This window comes from Podarcis filfolensis (genome assembly GCF_964270895.1).
Source record: "Podarcis filfolensis genome assembly, chromosome: 12".
Taxonomy (NCBI): Eukaryota; Metazoa; Chordata; class Lepidosauria; order Squamata; family Lacertidae; genus Podarcis; species Podarcis filfolensis.
The window spans coordinates 37,895,641-37,919,381 of NC_139614.1; the positions used below are offsets into that span (position 1 = coordinate 37,895,641).

Genomic DNA, 23,741 nt, shown 5'->3' on the forward strand with positions numbered 1-23,741 from the left:
TTTTCAACCAAATAGCTGTGTAATGGAGGATCTGTGACTGACCTTGTAAAAGGATTTCTGAAGCGAGGAGAAAGAATGAGTGAAGTTATTATTGCTTTCATTTTACATGAAGCCCTGATGGTAAGTAAGGAAATGCATTAACAGTTCAAATATTGGCTCTTGATTTTGGTGGAGAATTAATTTTGGTACAGAGTTAAGCACTGGAAGGGAAATGGGACACGGCCCCGCCAACCTCAGTCTGCCCTCAGCCAGTCCTTACCTAGTCCTCACCTGCTTTCCTTCTTCCTTACTACCAGTCCAGTGGGTAGCACTGCCTAACAGGTTCTAGCAGCCTTGCATGCTGTTATATATGAAATGGAGATCATTCTCCATTACTCTACATGGTTAAACAAGCCTGTTTCGTAAACCATGGTTTGAAGTTGACTTGTTTAGAAACTGCTCAGAGTTGTAAAGTTGCAAGTCTATCTCATGGCTGCATGAAAGAAGGGGAAGGGAGTGCATGAATCCAAGGCTTTTACACATAGCACTAAACCATGGTTTAGGGTTACATACAAACACTGAATTTTGTTACATATTGCTGGTATAGCATTTCCTTCACCCCCATCTTCCTAACTACAGACACAGCAAATCTCAGGACAACACTGTAAGTTTGTAAGATTCATTGGCTTGGGAAATGTATAAGTTTTATTCATTAAGCTTTTTCCCACCATGCAGATGTTTACCATGAGAGATAATTTAAACTCATGTGAATTATGGTGGATTTGTACTATAGGTATATTCCTGAATTAAAAACACATTACAGTGGTGCCTCGCAAGACGAAATTAATTCGTTCCGCGAGTCTTTCCGTCTTGCGAGTTTTTCGTCTTGCGAAGCACGGTCAAGTCGCAACAGCATCTCTTCAAGCAGTTTTAAGAAAAAGGAAACAAACTCACAAGACGTTTCGTCTTGCGAAGCAAGCCCATAGGGAAATTCGTTTTGCGAAGCAACTCAAAAAATGAAAAACTCTTTCGTCTTGCGAGTTTTTCATCTTCCGAGGCATTCATCTTGCGAGGTACCACTGTAAATGGAATACTTACTAAGTTTACAAATATTTTGACAATTTTGTATTTTCTCTATTGAAGATAAATTCATTAAAGAAAGCATAAACTCTCTTTTCAGGGGCTTCAGCATTTGCATGAAAACAAAACTATCCACCGTGATATCAAGGGAAATAACATCCTTCTAACCACTGAAGGAGGTGTTAAACTTGTGGATTTTGGTAAGTTGCAATGTCCTTATATACCCAAGAGATGTCATGTTGCACTTGTCTGTCAAAAGCAGCCAACTTAGGGTCTGGACAAACATGACCCAGTGTGAGGTAGAACAAGCCTTGGGCTTCAATATACTCATGCCCTGCCTTCTCCTCAGGTAGAAGAAAGTTACACCTGTTCTGACCAAATACTGCACTGATTTTCACCTTGGGATCTGCCTAAAAGTAGTTCATGATGCAGTATCCTTGATTTCAAATAGAAAGAGCAAAGTATATTTCCAGTTGGTGTAAAACTTTGGCTTAACCCAGGGGTGACTGGTGCCTCCCCTAAAAAGTGGGATTCTATAACTTATTGCTAAGTCATTTCCAAAAGGGACGCAGGTGGCGCTATGGGTTAAACCACAGAGTCTTGGGCTTGCCGATTGGAAGGTCAGTGGTTCGAGTCCCCGCGATGGGGTGAGCTCCCATTTTTTGGTCCCTGCTCCTGCCAACCTGGCAGTTCGAAAGCACGGCAAAGTGCAAGTAGATAAATAGGTACCGCTCCAGCGGGAAGGTAAATGGCGTTTCCGTGTGCTGCTCTGGTTTGCCAGAAGCGGCTTAGTCATGCTGGCCACATGAACCGGAAGCCAATAAAGCGAGATGAGCGCCGCAACCCCAGAGTCGGCCACGACTGGACCTAATGGTCAGGGGTCCCTTTACCTTTACCCTTACCTTTAAGTCATTTCCACCCATCCATGACACAAGCCATTTGTCCCACGCCCCTCCCATCAGACATTATAGTTGAATTGTGTTTTGGAGGTTCCTGTCGTGCAGATTAACTCCATGTGGTGAGGTGACAGACTTTTGCATAGACTGTTGCATCCCCTTTTTTATCTGGTGTTGTTATTGCCAGTGCTGCAATTATATGACTCGTCTCCTGTTCTGAGAGTTGATCTTGGTTGTTCATAAAGTTACTTTTTGTGTGCAGGCTGATTTTTATTATCCCTTTGGAGTTTTGGTTAACATTTTAAACTTGGATATAAATATTTGAAATAAATAATGTAGGATCATGATGTATATACACTGACATATGGCTAAATGTATGGGAGTCTTGTGGTTAAGAGACCAGTGGCGCAATCCTATACATTCAGAAGTTAGCCCCACTGACTTCAGTGGGGCTTACCTCCAGGAAACTGGGCACAGGATTGTGGCCAATATGTCAGATCAGGAAGGCCTCAGTTCAAACCTCACCTCTGATGTGAATGCATGTTTTGGCCTTAGGGAAGCCAATCTCAGCTCAAGATCTGTAAAATGGAAGTAATATTACTAACTTGGGTGGCGCTGTGGATTAAACCACAGAGCCTAGGACTTGCCAATCAGAAGGTCAGCGGTTTGAATCCCCGCGATGGGGTGAGCTCCCATTGTCCCAGCTCCTGCCAACCTAGCAGTTTGAAAGCATGCCAGTGCAAGTAGATAAATAGGTACCGCTCCAGCGGGAAGGTAAGTGGCGTTTCCATGCGCTGCTCTGGTTCACCAGAAGCAGCTTAGTCATGCTGGCCACATGACCCGGAAGCTGTACGGCTGCTCCCTCGGCCAATAAAGCGAGATGAGTGCCGCAACCCCAGAGTCGGCCACGACTGGACCTAATGGTCAGGGATCCCTTTACCTTTATTACTAACTTATCTTTCATAGTTATTATAAGGATAACAAGTTGTGTGTGTGTGTTTCTATCTAATATGTGATCACTCTGAACATTCAAAAGTGCTGTAGAAATGCTAAATATGATTATTTAAAACACTAATCATGGGTGTGCTGGGAAGTCCTGATTGCTGTAAGGTTTGGAAAAATATTCTCTTGCCTCTCAAGATACTGTGCCTACTCATGCAGCCTTGATGTTAATGAGGTTGGCCATATCGCTCAGTACTAATTAGGTCAAGCCCTGTGTGATAGTGTCCCATTCACAACAGAAAGGGAACACCTCATTCAACTGTAAAATGAATTAAGAACAAAGACTAAAGCTGATTGGTCAGAAGCACCCATGCTGACCATGAATAGGAGGCTGTAAATTTTTGAGATAAATTTCCAGGAGTAAGAAGCTTGAAGTCTTAAAATCTTGCTTGTGGCGTGGATATTGGCTTATCTTAAATTAAAACCAGATTCTTATTTCATGTAGTGTTTGGAATGAGTTTGGTTCTTTTAGAATCTTAGTCTAGTAACTGCATCTAGAGCTACTTTTCCATTAACTTCAGTATTCTAGCCAAACCTATGGATATTTTCAATAAATACTTACACATAGGTTAAGATAAAGGGACCCCTGACATTTAAGTCCAGTCGCGAACAACTCTAGGGTTGCAGCGCTCATCTTGCTTTACAGGCCGGGGGAGCCTACGTTTGGCTGCTTGGCTATTGCAAAACATGGAGAGACACTATCTCACCGGTCCTACCAGTTGGGATGAATATGGATATTTTACAGTTAGGGAATTAATGTTGAATGAGAGGGACTTACCTTAGGACAGAGATAGCCAATGTGGTGCCCTCCAGGTGTGCTCTGGCTCCCAGCTTGACCATCATTCAGGAATAATGGGAGTTGGGTATGATGGATATTCCAATAACATTTTAAGGGCATCACGGTGGCTATCCCTGCCTTAGAATATATCCAAGGTTAATTTTACATGATTTGTACTTGGAAACACCTGCCTCAGGAGCCCTGACAGAGCTCAATACCTGTAGTAGCTGTTAAAAGGAAAGAGACATTCTTACCTATACAGAGGTTTTTAAAAGAAAATGTGGTTTTTCTGACCTTGTTGTCCATCCTAGGATTGACATGATTGGTTGTGGTTTTACTTGTTTCACATTACTGTAATTCTTTCGTCGTTTGGTGGTTTGAGCTGATATAAGATCGTTAGGGAATATATTTCAATTAAATAAATATGAGCAAAGTTAAACGCTCGTAAATTTCACTGCATTTCAGTGGACAAGATCTAAGAACAGCCTTAATTCTGTTTAAATCCGTCAAACTCAAAATGTGCTTCTCTTTCACTGGTTGTGCCTTTAAGAACTAGCCTCCCAGTATATCTGTGGCTAGTTTGGGATTTTATCTCGGATCTCCCAGGTCAAAGTTCAGCTGTTTTTCCACTGGACTTTTGCTGGTTCTTTTTCTGTTGTTGCAACTAGTTGGTTTGTACTCTGCCAGCTTGACATCACATATGACAGCTGCTGTCAATAATAGGCAGGTTAATGGACCTTTGATAACAGAACTGGCTTTTTCTTCCCTTTGTGGCTTGTGAACTTCTGAATTGTGGGACATAATATTTCCTGTTCTGCTAAGCCAATTTATTTTGCACAGCAGTGATGCTAGCCTTTGTGAACGGCCTGCACCTTTTGTACATTTCTTTCTTGGCTGTCATGTTATTTCGCCCCCCAGCAGTCATTCCAGACACTGTTGGATTAGTACAGCCATTACAGACAATGGCGCCACAGTAGTAAAGATCCAGATTTCAGCCACTCTACTTATTTCCACTTATGCTGCATGTCCTACTTTTGCCGCAGGCTCTCGGGCACACATTTTCTGTAATGTTCGAGTCCAGTACTTTTTTTATGGGGACACGCAGCGGTATGCATGCTTCTAAACATTTTGTGATTCTAACGTGAGAAGAAACTAAAAATTTTAAATTTTTTAGTTTCTTCTCTAGCACGGTGAATCATCAGTTCTGTTGCTACCCCCGATGGCAGCCTCATTTCCTGTCACGGTGTTTCCTGAGTCTCAGACAGAAGCGAGCGTTTAATGTGTGAAGTAGGAGTTGGAATCTAGCACAGTTATTGGTCAGTTTTGTTGTTACCACCTCTGATGGAGGCTTCCTTTCCTATCCTGGTGTTTCCAGAGTCTCAGACGGAAGTGAGCGTTTAATGTGTGAAGTAGGAGTTGGAATCTAGCACAGTTATTGGTCAGTTTTGTTGTTACCACCTCTGATGGAGGCTTCCTTTCCTATCCTGGTGTTTCCAGAGTCTCAGACAGAAGTGAGCATTTAATGTGTGAAACAGTGCGCAATGTGGATGTGTGGTGTTTACTGATGAAAGTTTGGCCTCATTGAGGGGCAGTATTTCAATATGAGTAGGAAAATTACTATTTTTCATCATCATGAGGTAATGCATGTTCTTTGTGCTTTTGTACTTTGTACTCTTGTATTTATTTTCCCCGATTTGAACTATAAAATGGTTATTTTCTTGAGTAAAAATGAGAATACCCATAAACATTTTTTTAGAAAAAAGCACTGTGTGAGTCCCATATTTAGGAGCCTGCTGTAGTCTTTCAGTCATCCTCATGCTTCTCTGTCATGGTCCGGTCAGGATATGCCCTCACGTTCCACCCTGAAGCATTCCTAGGCACATCCCTGTAGGATAACTCATGACACCACATGTGTGTTATGGGGTTTACATGATGTGATGCCCACTTCCCCACCTCACAAACTGAGGCAAGCTTTGCATAATTTGACCTCACATTGTGTTCATCCATTTAAACCTTGTTGATTAATTTACTATGACGTAGTTTACTTTGGTGTTATTTAAGGCGTGGCATGTGGCATGTAAGCAGCACTAGTCACAAATAATTAGATTTGAGGGTTTTTTTAATTTTTTAATTTTTTAATTAATTGATTTGACTGGGTTGTTTCATTTAGTTTCATGTTGTGTCATGTGTAATGTACTTTAGGTCTGCAATTTACAGGAAAGAGTTAACGTATGTAGGGAACGGAAATAACTAATTGCTAATTAAGTTCAAATAGTGAGCTATAAATAGATAGGTAACTGTGGTGACCCTACTTGGAATATGAAGTTGACAGCTGTAAAAAAATGAATTTGAATGCTTATGCTAATTTTAGGCGATTTGAAATGCAAGAATTGTTTTATAGAGATTGTAACGACTGCTGGAGGACTTTTCAGAATGACTAGTGAATATTTTTTATTGCAACACATTTTATTGAAATCAAAAGTTATCTCTACATATTTAGGCACCTGGATCTTTGAATGGGACAATAACCTAAAATTCTTTCCTTGTGTTGATATATTTTCAGCTCATATTTAATCTGTTAGGTCTGTGGCTTGACAAGTTATTAGCAGTTACCCACACTGGGGATGCTCAAGATAATGATTCTACAAATGTTATATCCCATATTGTTGCAGTGTTCCCCAAACCTCAGTTTAGATAGCATGTGAGGAGCTACAGTGGATGGCGGGAGGATCAATGAAGTACAATGTGCCATTCTGTGTGAGCGAATGTGCTTTCCATCCATGATGACCCGTCATTGTATTTAACCCGAAGTGTATTTACTACATGAGCAAATTTACTGCAGTACTATATCTTGCAGTAATATCTAGGATGATCACCTTATTTTTCGCTCTATAAGACGCACCAGACCATAAGACGCACCTAGTTTTTGGAAGAGGAAAACAAGAAAAAAAATATTCTGAATCCCAGAAGCCAGGACAGCAAGCAGGATTGCTGTACAGCGATCCCGCTTGCTGTCCTGGCTTATGGGATAGCTGCGTGCAGCCTCTCCCGGGCAAGGGGAGCCTTCATCCCCTGCCCAGGAGAGGCTGCGCACGGCAAAGGCTCCCCCAAGAGCCACGCTCCCTTCTCCATTCTCGGGGGAAAGCCCCCAAGAGCCCCACGGAGCGTGTGTGCAGCTCTTGGGGGCTTTTCCTGCCTGCCTCCCACCTGCATTCGCTCCATAAGATGCACACACATTCCCCCTTACTTTTTAAGAGGGGAAAAGTGCGTCTTATGGAGCGAAAAATACGGTGAATCTACTGGAAGGCAAGGCTCCTGAGCCTTCTCTTTGTTGAGTCGAAAAAGAAATTCCAGCAGGTGTAACTTTCCCCACCTCTGTATGAGAAGTTGAATCTGTCAGAATTCCTTCGTTTGAATAAACCTTATAGGAGTTTCATGAGACAGCCGTGCTAATAACATCAGGTGCCAGCAATACTTGCTCTGTCTCTCATCTAGTGCCAGATTGTAGCTAAAGTAGGTTTGAACCAGTAGCACATGTGGCTTTTGAAGAAACATTGCCTGCTCTTTTCTTTAACAACAAGCTTAACTTGACCTTTCATCTCTTTCTCTTAAAAAATAATAATAAAATCCTGGTTGTATGTAGTTGATTGTATGTAAGTCACTCAGGGAGTCTTTTTTGACTAAAGAGCAGGGTATTTTATTCATTCATTCATTCATTCATTCAATTTATATGCCATTTGATAGTAAAGAAACAAACTCTTAGAAAACATGAAACAGTAAAATCAAGGAAAAAATGCAACCTTGCTTTAAAACGTACAAAAGTTAAAATACTAATACATGTTAAAATTTAGATGCTGTAAATAATTAAATAAAACAGTTGCCCATCCAAGCCAGGTAGTGCAAAAGGAAACTTGAAAGTGCCATGGGAAGAGAAGAAAATATGAGCTTGAGGCACCATCACGGTGGTGGCCAAACCGTGGTTTGCCTGTAACTCAGTTGAGTTGTCACTGAAATGAAACGGTTGAGATAAGACCCAGGTAAACCAAACAGGAAACAATTACAGTAATCCAATGAGGTAAAGTTGAGGGTATGAATTAAAGAATGAACCAAATCAAAAGAACAGAAATGGACAGCTTTGCTTGGAGCATCAAGCAGCGTGACTAAACCAGAGGCTCAGACTCCACTATGAATCATCTCTGAGAAGCTGAGGGAAGATAATTGGCTTTTTATTTAGAATATTTGACATTGGCGTGTCACAAGTACCAGGGGAATGCTGAACTGAAACAATTTATCTAAGCTGCTTGTGGAACTTGGAGCCAATCTAGATGTTATGGCAGCAAAGCGGTGTATAAGAGTCAGGTCCTACCTGGTCCTACCATTAGGCAGAATGAGGCAGCAGCCTCAGGCAGCAGATGCTGCACGTGGGTGGGCAGCAGCAGCAGCAGTGGGTGTCCTTTGTGGGCTAGGCTGCCCTCTAAGCTAGCCTGCTGCTGTCAGGTATGGTGGAAGACGCTGTCCTTGTCACCAGTGCTGAAATAAGATTCAGTTAGCAGACCAGTTGACTTCAGTACATAGAACAGGCAAGGGAACATCTCAGATAGCAAAATGTCTTAGGCAAACCCTGTGGGTTACTGACAAATTCATATAAAGCTGGAGACTCATATAAAGGTTTAGCTCAATCGAACATGCCCATCTTCTTTCGTTTTTCCCACCTCTTGGGGGCCCAGATGTAAGGAAGGACAGAGGGCAATGGTTGCTAGTAAAAGGACAATGTCAGTGCTAAAACACACCTAAAATTCCAGGCCCTCCCATTTCTGCCTAACATCTCCAGAGTGAGAGATGTGTGGTGTAGTGGTTAAGAGCGGTAGTCTCGTAATCTGGGGAACCGGGTTCGCGTCTCCGCTCCTCCACATGCAGCTGCTGGGTGACCTTGGGCCAGTCACACTTCTTTGAAGTCTCTCAGCCCCACTCACCTCACAGAGTGTTTGTTGTGGGGGAGGAAGGGAAAGGAGAATGTTAGCCGCTTTGAGACTCCTGAAGGGGAGTGAAAGGCGGGATATCAAATCCAAACTCTTCTTCTTCTTCTTCTTCTTCTTCTTCTTCTTCTTCTTCTTCTTCTTCTTCTTCTGAGAGGGAAAGTATCTCAGCTCTGGGACCAATGGGAGGTGAAATCCCACCCTCCCTCCAAAAGCAATAGGCTGACAGAAGAAGAAAATAATGGAGAAATATCCTCTCCACCAACATGAGTCCAGCAGAGCTTTGGATTGGGTGGTTCCTCCTGCCAGTGGTGTAGCGTGGGTTGTCAGCACCCGGGGCAAGGCAAGTAATTTGCGCCCCCTAACCCGTGGATTTGCCCTAACCCCAGATGTTGCGCCCGGTGCGGCCGGCCCCCCCTGCACCCCCACGCTACGCCACTGCCTCCTGCTTGGAATCTCTCTCCCCTGCCTCCAGGTGGGATTCCTCTGCTCAAAGGCCTGGGAAAACATTCAGGTGGACTGGTGTCCTCTTTGGAAGCATGGCTCAGGGGGCAAGGAGTTGCTTTTACACTCCTTGTCTATTTGAACCATCACCTCTAAGGCTTACTGTGACTATTCTTTCAACTCCAGATGATTCGTGAACATGTGGTTTGTTCATCTTCTCATGTGACATATGCCATAAGTCGCTTGCTTCACCTATCCTGATTTGTTTTATTGTCCCAATGCCTCACTCTGTCCTCTGGGTATATCTGGAGCATTGCTGACACGACTCCATGGAAAACCATTGTGCAGATAATGCAGATGTATTCAGCTGTTTGTGCTGGTGCAGACCTGCAGATTGGTTTTTTAAGTCAGACGCTTGCCTTGGTATAAATTCTGGGATCTGCAACATGCTGCAGGCCAGTTGTACGTCAGATTCATACCAATGTGCACCCTGCCCAGCAAATGGGCAGAGTCACTTGTATGATTACTGTGTCGGTCATCTCAGAAGCGTTCTTGATGCTAGGTCATTCCCTCACTTGCTGTATTGGATTTGTGGTTTTTGACAGGGGTGTGGGTGTGCGTAAGGTGTCAGTGGGGGAACTTAAATAAATTGAGATGCCCTTCTGTCAGGAGTCTAGGTTCCTGGCTTGATAACACGGTAAGCGTAGGTAATTAAAAAGGAGGATTCATTGCAAAAATGAACAGATAGCTCTGGACAGCTCTAGCCAAGCCGCCATTATTATCACTCAAGATGCCCCTTCTGAAGACTCCTACTGGTGTCAACAGAAGATATTGAACTTCCAACCCTTTCGTCTCTTATTTTGCTTCCTGTCTAGCAGCCCCACTATTCGCTGCCGCCTCAGACTTATTGTGTCAGCTACAGCCTCTTCCTTGTTCTAAAAAACTGTCTCTGTTGTTGTTTGCGCCTTTTTGAGCTTCCTGAGAGCTTTGGCTGTGTGCCAGCCTGCTCTCAGTTGTTCCTTTGGCAACCGGTCGTCCAAGATCAGGGGGAGTCGACTCTGGCAGCTGTGTGCTCTGCCCAGCCAGCGTCGACTCCAAACCTCTCTGTTCCTGACTGTATTCAGCAGCTGGATACAAAGTTATACTTGGAGCTGGCTCATTCCTGACACCTTCTATGCCATATTATGGTTTTGGGAAATCCTTCAGATTTCTTCTTCAGTTATTAGATGTGCACATTCCATTTTCATCCCACGTTTCTAATTTTCATCCCCACACAAAACAATCTGACTGCCCAGCAAAAGGAGAGTTTAGCAGAGCCAGTATAGACTGTGCTGTCTGCATGACCCAGAGTGAGGTGTGCCAGCCAAGTCCTGCCATGAACCCCTATTAGGCCTACACTTCTTTAAACAACTGCTTTCAAGCATGTTATTGGAGGAGAGGGGTTGTAATGCAAATGTGCTCTCCATGACAGGGGCAGGGAACCTTTATTTGAGTCAAGCGTCATGTTCCCTTGTGGAGGTACCTTCTGGGAGCTGTGTGGCAGTGACTGGTGAGCCCAGTGGCAAAAGAGAGCAAAGTAATGGATGTGACTCTTCCTTTGTGCAGTAGGCTCAGTGCAGCCATGCAAAAATGAGACACATCACACATCTCCACCCTGCATCCCGGCAAGCAAGAGGCATTATCAGAGTCCAAGGACACACTCCAGCCAAGCAAAAACACCCAAGGGTGTGGAACAGGACTGCCAAGAGGTCTGTGGAGAGGAACAGGCCTAGGGAGACTCCCAAGGGCACCCCTGCTCTATAATTCTGATTTCCTGTAATCTCTGCTATGAATCTTAAATCCAGTGTCACGTTATTCTTGCCTGTAGTGACATTCGGAAAGCTTTCCAAAGGTTTGACAAAGCCTCTGTTGTCTTGAAGCAATGTGTTGGCATCCTTTTGTACTCAGAATGCTGTTGGCTTTCACTATCTGTAAACTTTGTGTGAATCATTCTGCAAGGCGTAACCATTAGTTAAAGCAATTTCACTTGAAATTGTTCCAAAAGAAAAAGACGTTTCTCTGTGCCCCCTAGCTGATGTTTAGGCGTGAGTCAGAGAAGGGCTTCGTGATTACTTTTAGTCATGGTCTCATGTATCGGTAAATAAAACTGCCTGCCTCGCTGATTCCAATCAGGGATCATTGTGTAGTTGTTGCGCCACACCAGATAATTTGTCCATCGCGTGTGGCATGGCAATTCTGGACACGTTTGCTTTGGAATAATAAAAAGACTAGACTTTTTAAAAGACTGCGCTTTACATATCTAATAGTAAAGATGGGTAGCAATGCCTCACACAACCCACCTGAAGGGAGCCACCTCAGTCTGTCATCTCAAAGATAATAAGGGTGAAACAAGGTTAGCTCCCCTAGTTCCCCAGCTTTGGTGCCATCACAGAGAGGGCCTTGTTGGACATTGTTTGGCTGCCCGCTTTTATATACGCTCTATACAGCTGACTGTGCCCCCAAATACCCCAGTAATAAGATCATTAAGTTCGCAGATGATACAACGGTGGTTGGTTTAATCATGACTGGAGAGGGGGAGGCGGCCTATAGGAAGGAAGTTGAGCAGTTGGGGGAGTGGTGCAGCAAAAACAACTTACTCTTACAGGGTTGTAAAGACTGCAGAGAGAATAACTGGGTGCACTCTTCCCACCTTAGATCAAATCTATGCTGCCAGCTGCCATAAGAAAGCGGCAGAGATAGCGCAGGATAGTACGCACCCCGGAAATGATCTCTTTCAGCTTCTGTCTTCTGGAAGAAGGTATAGGGTTATAAAGGCCAGGTCCAGCCGCCTGAGAAACAGTTTCTACGCAAATGCAATTCTGGTTCTAAACGCAGCATAAGGGGTCTCTATAGTATAGTGTATTTTTTAGTATAGTGTATTCTATAGTATAGTATAGTGTATTTTAAAATGGGGTTTCAGAGTTTTTAGGGGTTTTTATAGTATAGTATAGTATAGTGTGTTTTAAAATGGGGTTTCAGAGTTTTTAGGGGGTTTTGAATGTTTTATGTAGTTTTTCAATTTCATTGTTCTGTATGGGACAATGACAATAAAGATATTGTATATCGTATATCATATATCGTTCATGCAATAAAACCACTGACACCTTTGCAAAGCTAAGCAGGGTCCAGTATGGTTTCAATTTGGATGGGTGACCACGTGTTGAGATTCCTGCATTGCAGAGGGTTGGATTGGATGACCCTTGGCTTCCCTTCCAACTCTACAATTCTATGACTCTAGAAAATCTAATTGTAATGAAAGCTGCCCTGTTTCTTCAGGAGAATCCAAGGATGCTGTGTGGTAATACCAGGCATCAGTGTTACCCATTTTCCCAAACAACGTACAACTGCAGGAGTGATGGCTCTGTTCTCAGTCAAGCTCACAACCCACAGCACCTCCTTGGTTTTATCTGGATTAAGTTTCTGTTGCTCAGTCTGGCATAACTGTCTAGCTCTGGGAAACCTTTCATCTGCAAAAGATTTGCACTGTGGTTTTGATCCATATGCTTCTCTGCTGTATTTTTAGATTTCTTCCAAAAATAATGTCGACCTCTCTTCCCCGCCTTCCCCTCAGAAAAGCTGCTGTTAGAAAACTTGCAAGCCTGGCCTTATTCTTGACTGGCTGACAAGGTGCTGAAAGAGAGTACAGCCAAGTGTGGCATAACATCACGATCCTTTTGCAAGAGGCAAGCGCTTAAGGAAATATTGTTCAGCAGATGACACAGACTGAAATGCCAGCTTGCTGCCAAGAGCGAAAGGTTAAGAATAATGCTAATAAATTTAAAAGTCAGCTTTCAGAAAGCCACTTTTCATGATTCAGATTTAAAACATGCATCGTGTTGCATATATATATATATATATAGAGAGAGAGAGAGAGAGAGAGAGAGAGATCCACGTGCACTGTCAATATTTTTGGGGCACTTTAGAATAATTGAATGGGCCATGATTTCAACTGAGCATCTCTTGCAAATTAATGTTAGATTTATGTTTGCCCTTTCCTCTGCAAGGCAATTTATGGTGATCAAATTTGACAACAGAAGCATAATAAAAAATAACTCAGTTGCTTCTTGGGCATGATTGTCCATGTCTTTGCCTTTGCCAAGCCTAAGTGAATGAAATTAATTCAGGAGCACAATCTATAGCAGGCGAGGAAAAGATGGCATCTCCCCCTTTCCCAATTATGTTTATTTATCACAATCCTTTATATCCCACCTTTCGAGGCAGAAATTCTGGCAAAGCAGCTTATAGGTTACACTGAAATTCATTTTAAGAATCACAACAAATGATTGCAATATATGAAATATTATCAAGATTGTCCTGGCAGGGCAGCTGATAGTTGAAGGTTCAATGGGGAGAGGACGCGATCTAGCTGGAAGAAACCCTTGCAAAATGTGAATGACTAGCTGCGGACACACCATACTTTTGAAGCACAATATTTCCCCCAAAGAATCCTCACAAAGCTACAATTCCCAGCACCCTTAACAAACGACAGTTCCCAGGATTCTTTTTTAAAATGTATGGTGTGTTTGCGGCCTGATATTAGTTCAGATGGAGCACAGTCTCCAACTTCCCAAGATTGTGTGACAGGGACTTTTTAGTAGTGACTCCCCATATGTGGCACTCCCTGTTCCATGACGCTATGCATCTTTCATTATGTATTTATGTATTTATCTGAATACTGTACATTTAAAGTGTGAGGGAATTCCCCACAACAAACACTCTGTGAGTTGAGTGGGGCTGAGAGACTTCAGAGAAGTGTGACTAGCCCAAGGTCACCCAGCAGCTGCATGTGGAAGAGCAGAAACGCGAACCCGGTTCACTAGATTATGAGTCCACCGCTCTTAACCACACCACCACAATGTCCTCAGGCATGTACAATCTAAAAGACACAACCAAGAAAGTATGGGGGGAGGGGAGAAGTTGTGGCCCCAGTTTCTTAAAGTGACAGTTCTTATAACAACCACCTGGGAGGGGATCAGTTCAGGTAGCCTGATGGAATGGTGGCTGCACAGTGATGCCTGGATAGCTCAGTTGGTTACAGTGTGGTGCTCATAGTGCCAAGGCTGCAGGTCCGATCCCCGTATGGGACAGCTGCATCTTCCTGCATTTCAAGGGGCTGGACTTAGATGATGCTCAGGATCCCTTCCAACTCTATGGTTCTATGACTGAGGAACATCTTCTCTCCCTCTGCTTTGCAGCCTGATGTTTGGTGACATTTGAGAAGAAGCAAAAGCAGCAGCTGGTCTCCTAGCAGAGGTGTTTGAATAACTCTTGCTTGCCTTCTTTGCCACTGCTCCAACATTCTTAGAAAACTTTTCTCTGAAGCTTAAGAATGGTAAAAATAGGAGTGTGTAGGCATGGCAGTAGCCACGCTGGTTCTTTGACTGTTTCTGTGTCCCTCGTGACCCTTTCTGGGAAGGTGGCTGCAGCAAGAAATAGGTTTAACTGCCATGAGTAAGTTAATTGTAGCAAACCTTTGTAGAAAGGAGATATTTTTAGCCTTGCAGGCTACTATTTTTATTTCTCTTGTTTACGCATCGGTCTCTCTCCTGTTTGGTTTTAAGCCGTTAAACTAGGTTTATTTGTGTTATTGCGTGAGAAATCAATGGGGCACAAATCCCCTGAAAGTCAAAAGTTTTAAAACCATTTGTGCAGGTTAGAGTGTAGGTCTTAACAACAGTTTGTGTTCCATGTGAGCGGATTTTCAATGGTGTACACATTTAGATGTGTTTCAGCCTGTCATTGCATCCTAGCAGAAATGTGCTAGGAGTCATTGAGCAGCCTTGCTCAGTGCAGTTTTCATGCATCTTGGCTTTTTTATTTTTATTTTTTTACGACTAATTGTGCTTTTAGCAGAAGGATGCATGCAATTCAGATGTTTCCTGAGGATGAAATGAAATGAATGCACAAACTATTAATGTAGCTGAGGTTTGCTTTTTCTTTCACTCCTGGTGCTGGCTTTAAAAGAGTAACGCCAGTGCTTTTTTTTCTGAGGGGACGCAGGGGTACTCATACCCCTAAACATTTTGTGAATCTAAGTTTGGCCTCATTGAGGGGCAGTATTTCAATATGAGTAGGAAAATGAGAGTACCCCTAAACATTTTTTTTTAGAAAAAAAGCACTGAGTATCGCTAATGTCTTTCTTCTTCTTTTTTTAAAAGTATGCCTTAAACGAAAGAGCGAGTTTGACTCGCTCAAATGCCCGTTGTGGTTTCCTCCCACTAAGAATAGGAGACAGAAAAACTGTAATCATCGGTCCCAAAAAATGTGCAGTCAGATTGCTTGTAAAAACCCGAATTTAGAACTAAATTCAAACCCCTTTCAAGCTGTTGGCAGTGAATGAAACTCAGGGTGGGTGGCGAAAGCAAGGCATGCAATATTTACCAGCCTTCTTGCTTGCTTGTTGGCAGAGAGCTGAAAAAATGCTGCTAAGCTTTTGAATGAGAAACACCATGTTAGAACAAAATTATGAGAACAATAGGTGTGATACTCTCTGCATAGAATTCATTAAGCATAGATGTGTCAATCTGCTTGTTCCCTTTAGGTGTATCAGCCCAGCTGACCAGCAGTCGTCTCCGACGGAATACATCTGTGGGAACTCCTTTCTGGATGGCTCCTGAGGTTAGATGAAATTTTATTAACTCCTACTATGGGGTTGTGTCTGTATGTGCTTCCCTCTCTCTTTTTTAATCTATCACTTTCTAAATCCTTTGCTATACCCACCCCAAGTTTCTAGCTCTCTCTGTTCTGACACTATTCCATCTTTTGGGGGGGGGAGGACTTTGCATTTGATCTGTGTTAAGACTATTAAAACAGACTGCAGCCAAGTTCATGTTTTGGCATTATTCATTTGGGTCCAGTAAAATAAATCCCTGGCAGTGAAGTTAACTTCGTTCATGTTTAAATTGGTGTTGATAGGTTTATTGCAGAAATCTATATAATCCTGTCAGGTTTCATACATAATAAGTGTTGAGGCTGCATACACACCACATATTTAAAACACATGAATTCCCCATCCAAAGAATCCTAGAAGTTTTGGTTGACCTCTCACAGATCCAAGCACCTTTAACAAACTACAGTTCCCATGTTTCTTTGGGGGAAGTAATGAACATTAAATGTATGGTGTGTGCCTGCAGCCTTATTAATATGTTCAGTTGCCTCTTCAGCTCACTCGATGCATGACATTTTCTCTGCGTAAATTTCCTTGAGGAAAAATTAAATAAGACCTGGAAAACCAAATGTATTCTTTCACCCTCCCAATATTCAGCCACCAAACCAAATGTTTAATGGAGTATCCCAGGGGATTTCAGAGAAGGACAATGTGTGATGAAACGTATAGTCAAAAACAAACCAAGACAACAAACCAACACTCTATTCATTTCTCTTGCTCATTCTTTGTTGGGGCTGAAACTCAGGCGCAGGGGGGAATGCAGAGGTTTGTTAGTTTCTCCTATCCGACTGGTACTTAGGTCACTGAGGGATTGAAATAATAATGCATTTCATGAAATTGGGCTCCTTTGTGGATCACAATAGAATGTCAACAAAAGGACTGCCGCTCTGGGGACGTCTACACAACATGACCTACCAACAAAAGACTGTACAGTAAGAGCAGGGCAAAGCTCTATCTAGTCCTGCATCTTATTCTCACAGGGGCTAAGCAGATGCCTATGGGAAATTTGCATGGAGAACCTGAACACAACATCACTCTCCCCAGTTATGATTCCCAGCAACTAGCATTCAGAGGTATACTTCCTCTGAGGGTAGAGGGATAACAGTCTCTGGGCTAGTAGCTATTGGCAGCCAGTGGTACCAGGTTGTCCCCAAGATTGAGGGGGCCCAGCACACGTCACATGCACATGTGACATCACATGTACCCATTAAAGGGCTGGCTCCCTTTACAACAAATATTGAGGGAGCTGAGGTGCCTTTGAACTTCCCCCCAGTTGGTGTGCCTGTTGATATCTTCCATAAATCTGCACAATCCTCTTTTAAAGCTAAACCAATCCTCCCCCAGCCATGTCCCATGGTCTGCCATGTGCTTGACCACCACACTCCCTCTGCAGTACCAGGCAGGTAAATACAGAACTTCTTTGAACTTTGGTGTATTTCGTTTAGAGAATCTGAAGTTGTTTAGGCCTAGTGTAGAACGAGGACCCAGAAACCTGCCCAGGCAGAGGTAAATTTTCTGGAATAAGCCCGTTTGCACCTCATCCTTCACACGTGATGAAGAGGCCATTTTGCCACTCCTAAGCTAAGTGCCTTGCTAAGACCTCCTCAGTTATTTGCTACAGCTGTAGTTCAAGGCAGTAGTTGTTTTTGGACCCAGTATCAAAGACTTCACCTGGTCCTGGATTTTACTAATCCATCCTAGAAGGAAGTAATATTCAATTCCCTTTTTAAAGGGGAGACTAAGCTAGTTGCTGAGGCAGACATTTTGTTGCCACGGCGACAGCTGCAGAAACATGGATGAGCACTTCCCTCCACCCTCTGTGTATTATTGCCATACAAGAGTCACAGTTTGAGGTGCTTTGGCCTCACAACTGTCATTCTTTGGCAGGCAGTGTGGAAGGCCAAAAAGCAGCTTAAATACTTGCCTCCTCAGAATACGTCTGCTTCATAGGGCAAAAAGCCTGTAATTATGGCCTGTTCTCATAGCTCCACTGAAAAGGCTTAGGAACGTGATTCAAATGCAAGCAAGATGGCTGTGAAATGCCTGTCTGCCAGCACCTCCAGTTCAGATGCTGTTATTTAATTTTATATTTTAACAGGTAATTGCATGTGAGCAGCAGCTGGATAGTTCCTATGATGCCAGATGTGATGCCTGGTCACTTGGGATCACCGCTATAGAGTTAGGTGATGGAGATCCACCACTGGCTGATTTGCATCCTATGAGAGCTCTGTTCAAAATACCAAGGTACCGTCTTATTCCACATATCTTTCATTGGGCAGGCTACTTGACCACAATGGAGCGGAGGGGGAGGGATAACAGTTCTGTAAAATGTATTCAGTGATTTCATCCACGCAATGGCAGTCTCTTATGGTAGCGTTGTCTACTTCTTCCCTCAATTTTAATTGGAGGGGGAAAACTGAGCTCAGTGGGTCCTGCATGGAACTTTCTAGCCAAGAGATGTTAGACTCTAGAACTTAATCTGTTTTGGGAAGGCATGAATAAATACTTATTTTGGCAGCAAGTAGATATATGTGTAAATATAGTGCTGGGTGCCAATTTAACCATTTAAACTAGCAGTAGTCAATGTGGTAGGACCAACATAGCTAGTCAGGGATGATGGGAGTTGAAGTCCATGTACATCTGGCCCAGCAGAGGCAGGCACATGTGGTGATGCCAGACATATACCTGTTTCTTAGATGTTAAAGAATTATTCATGGGTCATGCAATTGACCAATAGGTGGATTATGATCCTAATGGAATTAGAAGGAATCCTGACAATTGTTTTTTTAATGTGTACCCCCATTAATGAGACGTTTCACAAAGTCCCTGTATGTACCCTGAGTTGGTTTCCTAGGAATGAACGTCACTGGAGTCTTACGACATTTTTGTGATTTTATTTACACATATATTCAGGCTGAGCATAAGATTGAAGATTCACAGCATCAACTCTCCAACAGATCCCACTTCCCCATTAAGCTTTTCTGTGCCCCCACCCCACCCTGTGCTATAACACTGGATTCTCACAGAGAGCAGATCAGCCTCTCTGTGTCTCTTTCAGACCCAGTTCCATGACTGCAAGTCTGTTGTTCTCTCTCAAACACATATAGACACTATGATAGCATCACTCCAGCCAGGGGAGGATGATAGAAAACATATGGACTCTTTTGTTCACCTTCCAGAATTGTCTCCAACCATTTAGTTTCTGTGGCAACACTCTGGCCCTGGCTTACATAACAAAGAAGACACTTAACAGACCCATTTCCTTAACAAAATTAACTTGTTCAACCATTTCAGCCTCTTGTCATTGGCTGGAGTGAACTCCAAGAGGATATTTAATCCAACTGAATTTCATGTCAGTGTTAGCAAACCAAAGAATTGTAAAGCCTACTGCTTTTAGGACTGCAGGGGACTTGCCACGACACATAAATAATGATGAATAGGTCATTAGTTGTATCATTTTGTTTGAATGCTAGAAAATTACTGCAGTTCTTGATTTATTTGATAGAGATTTTAAATCCCCCTTTTCCAAAGACTTATAACATTAAGACAATCAGTGGTGCATTATACTTTTCTAAACAATGCTCCGTTTAAGCTAGAGGAAATCTGTGTATTTTTTAATGACTCTTCCAGAAATCCATTACTCAGCTTGACTTCTCTCACTCTATTTGGTTGAAAAATTATTCGAGCTTATTGTAATTCTACATGTAAACCTATTTTAATGTCATCTTCCACAGAAATCCGCCTCCTACATTGCGGCAGCCAGAGATATGGTCATCTGAATTCAATGACTTTATCAGCAAGTGAGTGACAATGGAGCCATTTAAAAATAAATCAATGCATAAAGGAGCACCATGCAGTTAAAAATAATGTAGCCACATTTACAGTAGTCAGATAGCATCCAAAATATTCAGATAGCCATAGAGTTGGAAGGATCCATGGGGATCATCTAGTTCAATCCCCTACAATACAGTTCCCCATCCAATTTGAAACCAGGTAGGACCCTGCTTACCTTTGCAAATGGACTAGCAATTTTATTGCTCCTGCACCATTAATGCTTAGGTAAACCATTGTAATTTTTACACAGGATCTACTATTCAGAAAACTCAGAGCAATTTCCAATATACAGAAACTATGAATTTTAAAGCAATGTCTTTGTAGCATAGGTTTCATTCTTTATTATTTTTATTTAGGACGTTTATATCCCACCATTCGTCCATCATGAAACTGAAGACATCACAGTGGTTCCATAATGGGCTTCATAGGTGGTCTCCTACCCAGGCAGACATAGACCTGATTTACATTAGCAAGGTGGCTCCATCTTGGGCCCTCAGACCATGCTCTTGTTTTTACTATATCTGGGAGTACATAATGCTCTTTAGAGCCATAACAGTAGCTTCACCATGGGCAGAGGCAAAGATCTGAGATGGGGCTGTAGCTCTGTGGTAGAACACATGCTTTGCATCCCAAAGTTCCCAGACTCCATCCCATCTCTAGGAAGGGCTGGGGAAATCCCTGGTTTGAAATCCTGGAGAGCTACTGCAAATCGTTGTGGATGATACTGAGCTGGGTGGGCCACTGGTCCTACTTGGCATAATGTGGCTTCCTATGCTCTGTGTATGTTGGTCCATTGGCTAGAGACTAACCCCCAGGGAATTGGTGGGTTACACCACCTTTTTTTGGGTCACGCCCACCTTAAAGCACTCCTAACCATCATAGTGAATCCTGGAAATTATAGTTTGTTAAGAGAGCTGGCAATTGTAGCTCTGTGAGGTCAACACCCTTAGCAAACTACTGTTGTGGATGTGACAGAGAGAATACAAAGCCCACACCTAGAAACTGCCAAAAAAGGGCATGAGGAGACAGGTACTAGGTAAATCATGTTATTCCAGTAACATATTCCTCTTTTTTTAATAAAAAAGTATGTTTGTTTGCCCATTGAACTTATGAATATTGCTCTCTGAGCATTGTACAAAAGAAAAGCAATATTGTTGTGCGCACTCCAGTTTCTGAATGGCAAGAGACTCAGGGGTGCCTGCGCTTGCCCAAAATTTTGTTTCCTTGGAATGTAGGTTAGTGGAGACTACAGCCGTACCTTGGTTCTTTAATGCCTTAGTACTCGGATGTTTTTGCTCCCAAACGCCGAAAAGAGGGAAGTAAGTGTTCTGGTTTTTGAACGTTTTTCGGAAGCTGGATGTCCGATGTGGCTTCCGATTTAGCCGGAAGCTCCTGCAGCCAATTGGAAGCCGCGCCTTGGTTTTTGAATGATTTTGGGAGTCAATCAGACTCCCGGAACATATTAAGTTTGAGAACCAAGGTATGACTGTATTGTGTCGTTAGGGTGGTTTCATTTAAATGTATGCGCAACCTGATCATAGGATGGAGGAGGCTGTCTCAACAAATCTTGCTGGTTTCCTCATATACATTTTACCTTCCCCTACACTGGATCACAAGTTCGTAAGGGACATCCATGAGTATCATCCAGACTGACCACCCCACAAACCTATAGCAAGATTAAAACAGACAAGAAACACACAAATCCAGCAACATTATAAAAGCACCAATTAAAAGGGGAGCTGAAGACATAAAAAGCTGCCTGGAGTCAACATCACTAAGCCACAGCTCCTCTGCCCCTCACCCTGCCATGTTCCCATGCTGGTGAACATGGTGCTGCCAGGAGGGGAGGTCACTAAAAGTAAAGGACCCCTGGACGGTTAAGTCCAGTCAAAAGCGACTATGGGGTGCAGTGCTCATCTCACTTTTCAGGCCAAGGGAGCCGGCGTTTGTCCACAAGCAGCTTTCTGAGTCATGTGGCCAGCATGACTAAGCCGCTTCTGGCATAACGGAACAACGTGACGGAAACCAGAGTGCATGGAAACGCCGTTTACCTTCCTGCCACAGCGGTACCTATTTATCTACTTGCACTGGCATGCTTTTGAACAGCTAGGTTGGCAGGAGCTGGGACAGAGCAATGGGAGCTCACCCCGTTCATGCAGATTCGAACTGCTGACCTTCCAATCAGCAAGCCCAAGAGGCTCAGTGGTTTAGACCACAGTGCCACCTGCTCCCATAGGGGAGGTCAGTACACCCACAGGACTCTTCCATGCCCCACTTCTTGAAATCAGGCTTCCTCCCTAGTTCTCTGCTACCGCCTGTCTTTTTATTAAATATCTGCATTTCCTAAAAGCTGTGCTTTTTCCAATGGTGCAGGTGTTTGACCAAAGATTATGAGAAACGCCCAACAGTGTCTGACCTGCTGCAGCATGACTTTGTGAAGCAAGTGGAGGGCAAAGAGACTGTCTTGCAGATGCAGCTGATGGAATTCATTGATGTTCACCAGCAAATGGGAATCACAGAAAAAGCAAGGTACTTTTTTTGGGGGGGAGGGTCTGTCTGCATGTAACAAAATGTGGTCTTTGTTGTTGTTGTTGTTTAGTCATTTAGTCATGTCCGATTCTTCGTGACCCCATGGACCAGAGCACGCCAGGCACTCCTGTCTTCCACTGCCTTCCACAGTTCGGTCAGACTCATGTTTGTACCTTCGAGAACACCGTCCAATCATCTCGTCCTCTGTCGTCCCCTTCTCCTTGTGCCCTCAATCTTTCCCAACATCAGGGTCTTTTCCAAGGAGCCTTCTCTTCTCATGAGGTGGCCAAAGTATTGGAGCCTCAGCTTCAGGATCTGTCCTTCCAGTGAGCACTCAGGGCTGATTTCCTTAAGAATGGATAGGTTTGATCTTCTTGCAGTCCATGGGACTCTCAAGAGTCTCCTCCAGCACCATAATTCAAAAGCATCAATTCTTCGGCGATCAGCCTTCTTTATGGTCCAGCTCTCACTTCCATACATCACTACTGGGGGAAAATGTGATCTTGAAGACCATTTATTTAAATTTTTCTTCAAATTTTTATTTTAAGCAACATCCTCATTTTTTATGAATGCAACCCACTTAAGTAGCAAGCATCTCTGTAAACCAGTGAGGAAGCTGGAATTTGAACTAAGACTTGAACAGATTATGTAATATTAGATAAGCATAATATGTGACTTAACCGAACTGCATACAACCCACTGCTCACGTGTGGCTGTTTGCCAGGTGTTGGAAACTCCCTGCTCTTACAATCCCAGTCAGGCAATCCTTAGTGGTCCACCATACATATCTGCTCAGCTGTGGAATACACACTTAGTAATGTCTGTTAACTGTTCTCACAGGTTTGAGGCCACTGAAGCTCTTCCACATGGATAACTGTGGCCAAAATATCCCCCTCTATGAAGTTGCATTATTTCTGGCAAAACGTTTCCTTCACGTGCAAAGGAAAGGAAATGTGTTGCCAGAAATAATGCCACTTTTAGACGGGGATATTTTCATCCTTGTTCCAACAGTATTTAGCAAAGTAATTATGCATTATGAAGCATTCATAATCTTCGAGCCTTGTATGAAATTGCCCAAAGTGTTTTGGCTCTGTTTCAGAAATTCTGAAACAAGTTCATCAAAGTAATGTTCTGTATGTGAGACTTAGTCATTGGTGAATATTGATATATTTCTACTCTGCTTCAAGGTAACAGATAATAGGTTTTTTTGAGGGGGATCAAATAGCACATAGAACATAAAAGGCAGTGCTATTTTAACAGTCACAATTGTTAATGTCTCCTTTTTCCCACATCAAATGAGCTGTATAGAGAAATCTGATTAAGATCAGCTGAATTTCTTCTTATTGATATTTTTGGTGGCTTAATGTTTTTTGGTTTGTGTTTTGTTTCATTTCTGCAATCTTCTAGTGAGATCTGAGGATTTATTTTGTTATTTTTATAGTCTGCAATTTATCTTATAAGGATGCATTCCCCCCCCCGCCCCCCTGCAAATGAATATAATTACCCTTAGCATTTTG

The 23,741-nt window shown here is 43.0% G+C and overlaps 1 protein-coding gene across 2 annotated transcripts in view; it reads left to right on the forward strand.

The window, feature by feature from the left end:
- The window catches only part of MYO3A (myosin IIIA), a 103,294-nt gene that overhangs the window by 19,083 nt on the left and 60,470 nt on the right, over positions 1-23,741 (forward strand). For both annotated transcript variants that reach the window (XM_083579211.1, XM_083579212.1), the window contains exons 4-9: positions 16-120; positions 1,160-1,259; positions 15,736-15,812; positions 17,960-18,105; positions 19,596-19,661; positions 22,069-22,224. In XM_083579211.1, coding sequence (XP_083435337.1) covers positions 16-120; positions 1,160-1,259; positions 15,736-15,812; positions 17,960-18,105; positions 19,596-19,661; positions 22,069-22,224 — 650 coding nt within the window. The remainder of the gene's footprint in view (positions 1-15; positions 121-1,159; positions 1,260-15,735; positions 15,813-17,959; positions 18,106-19,595; positions 19,662-22,068; positions 22,225-23,741) is intronic.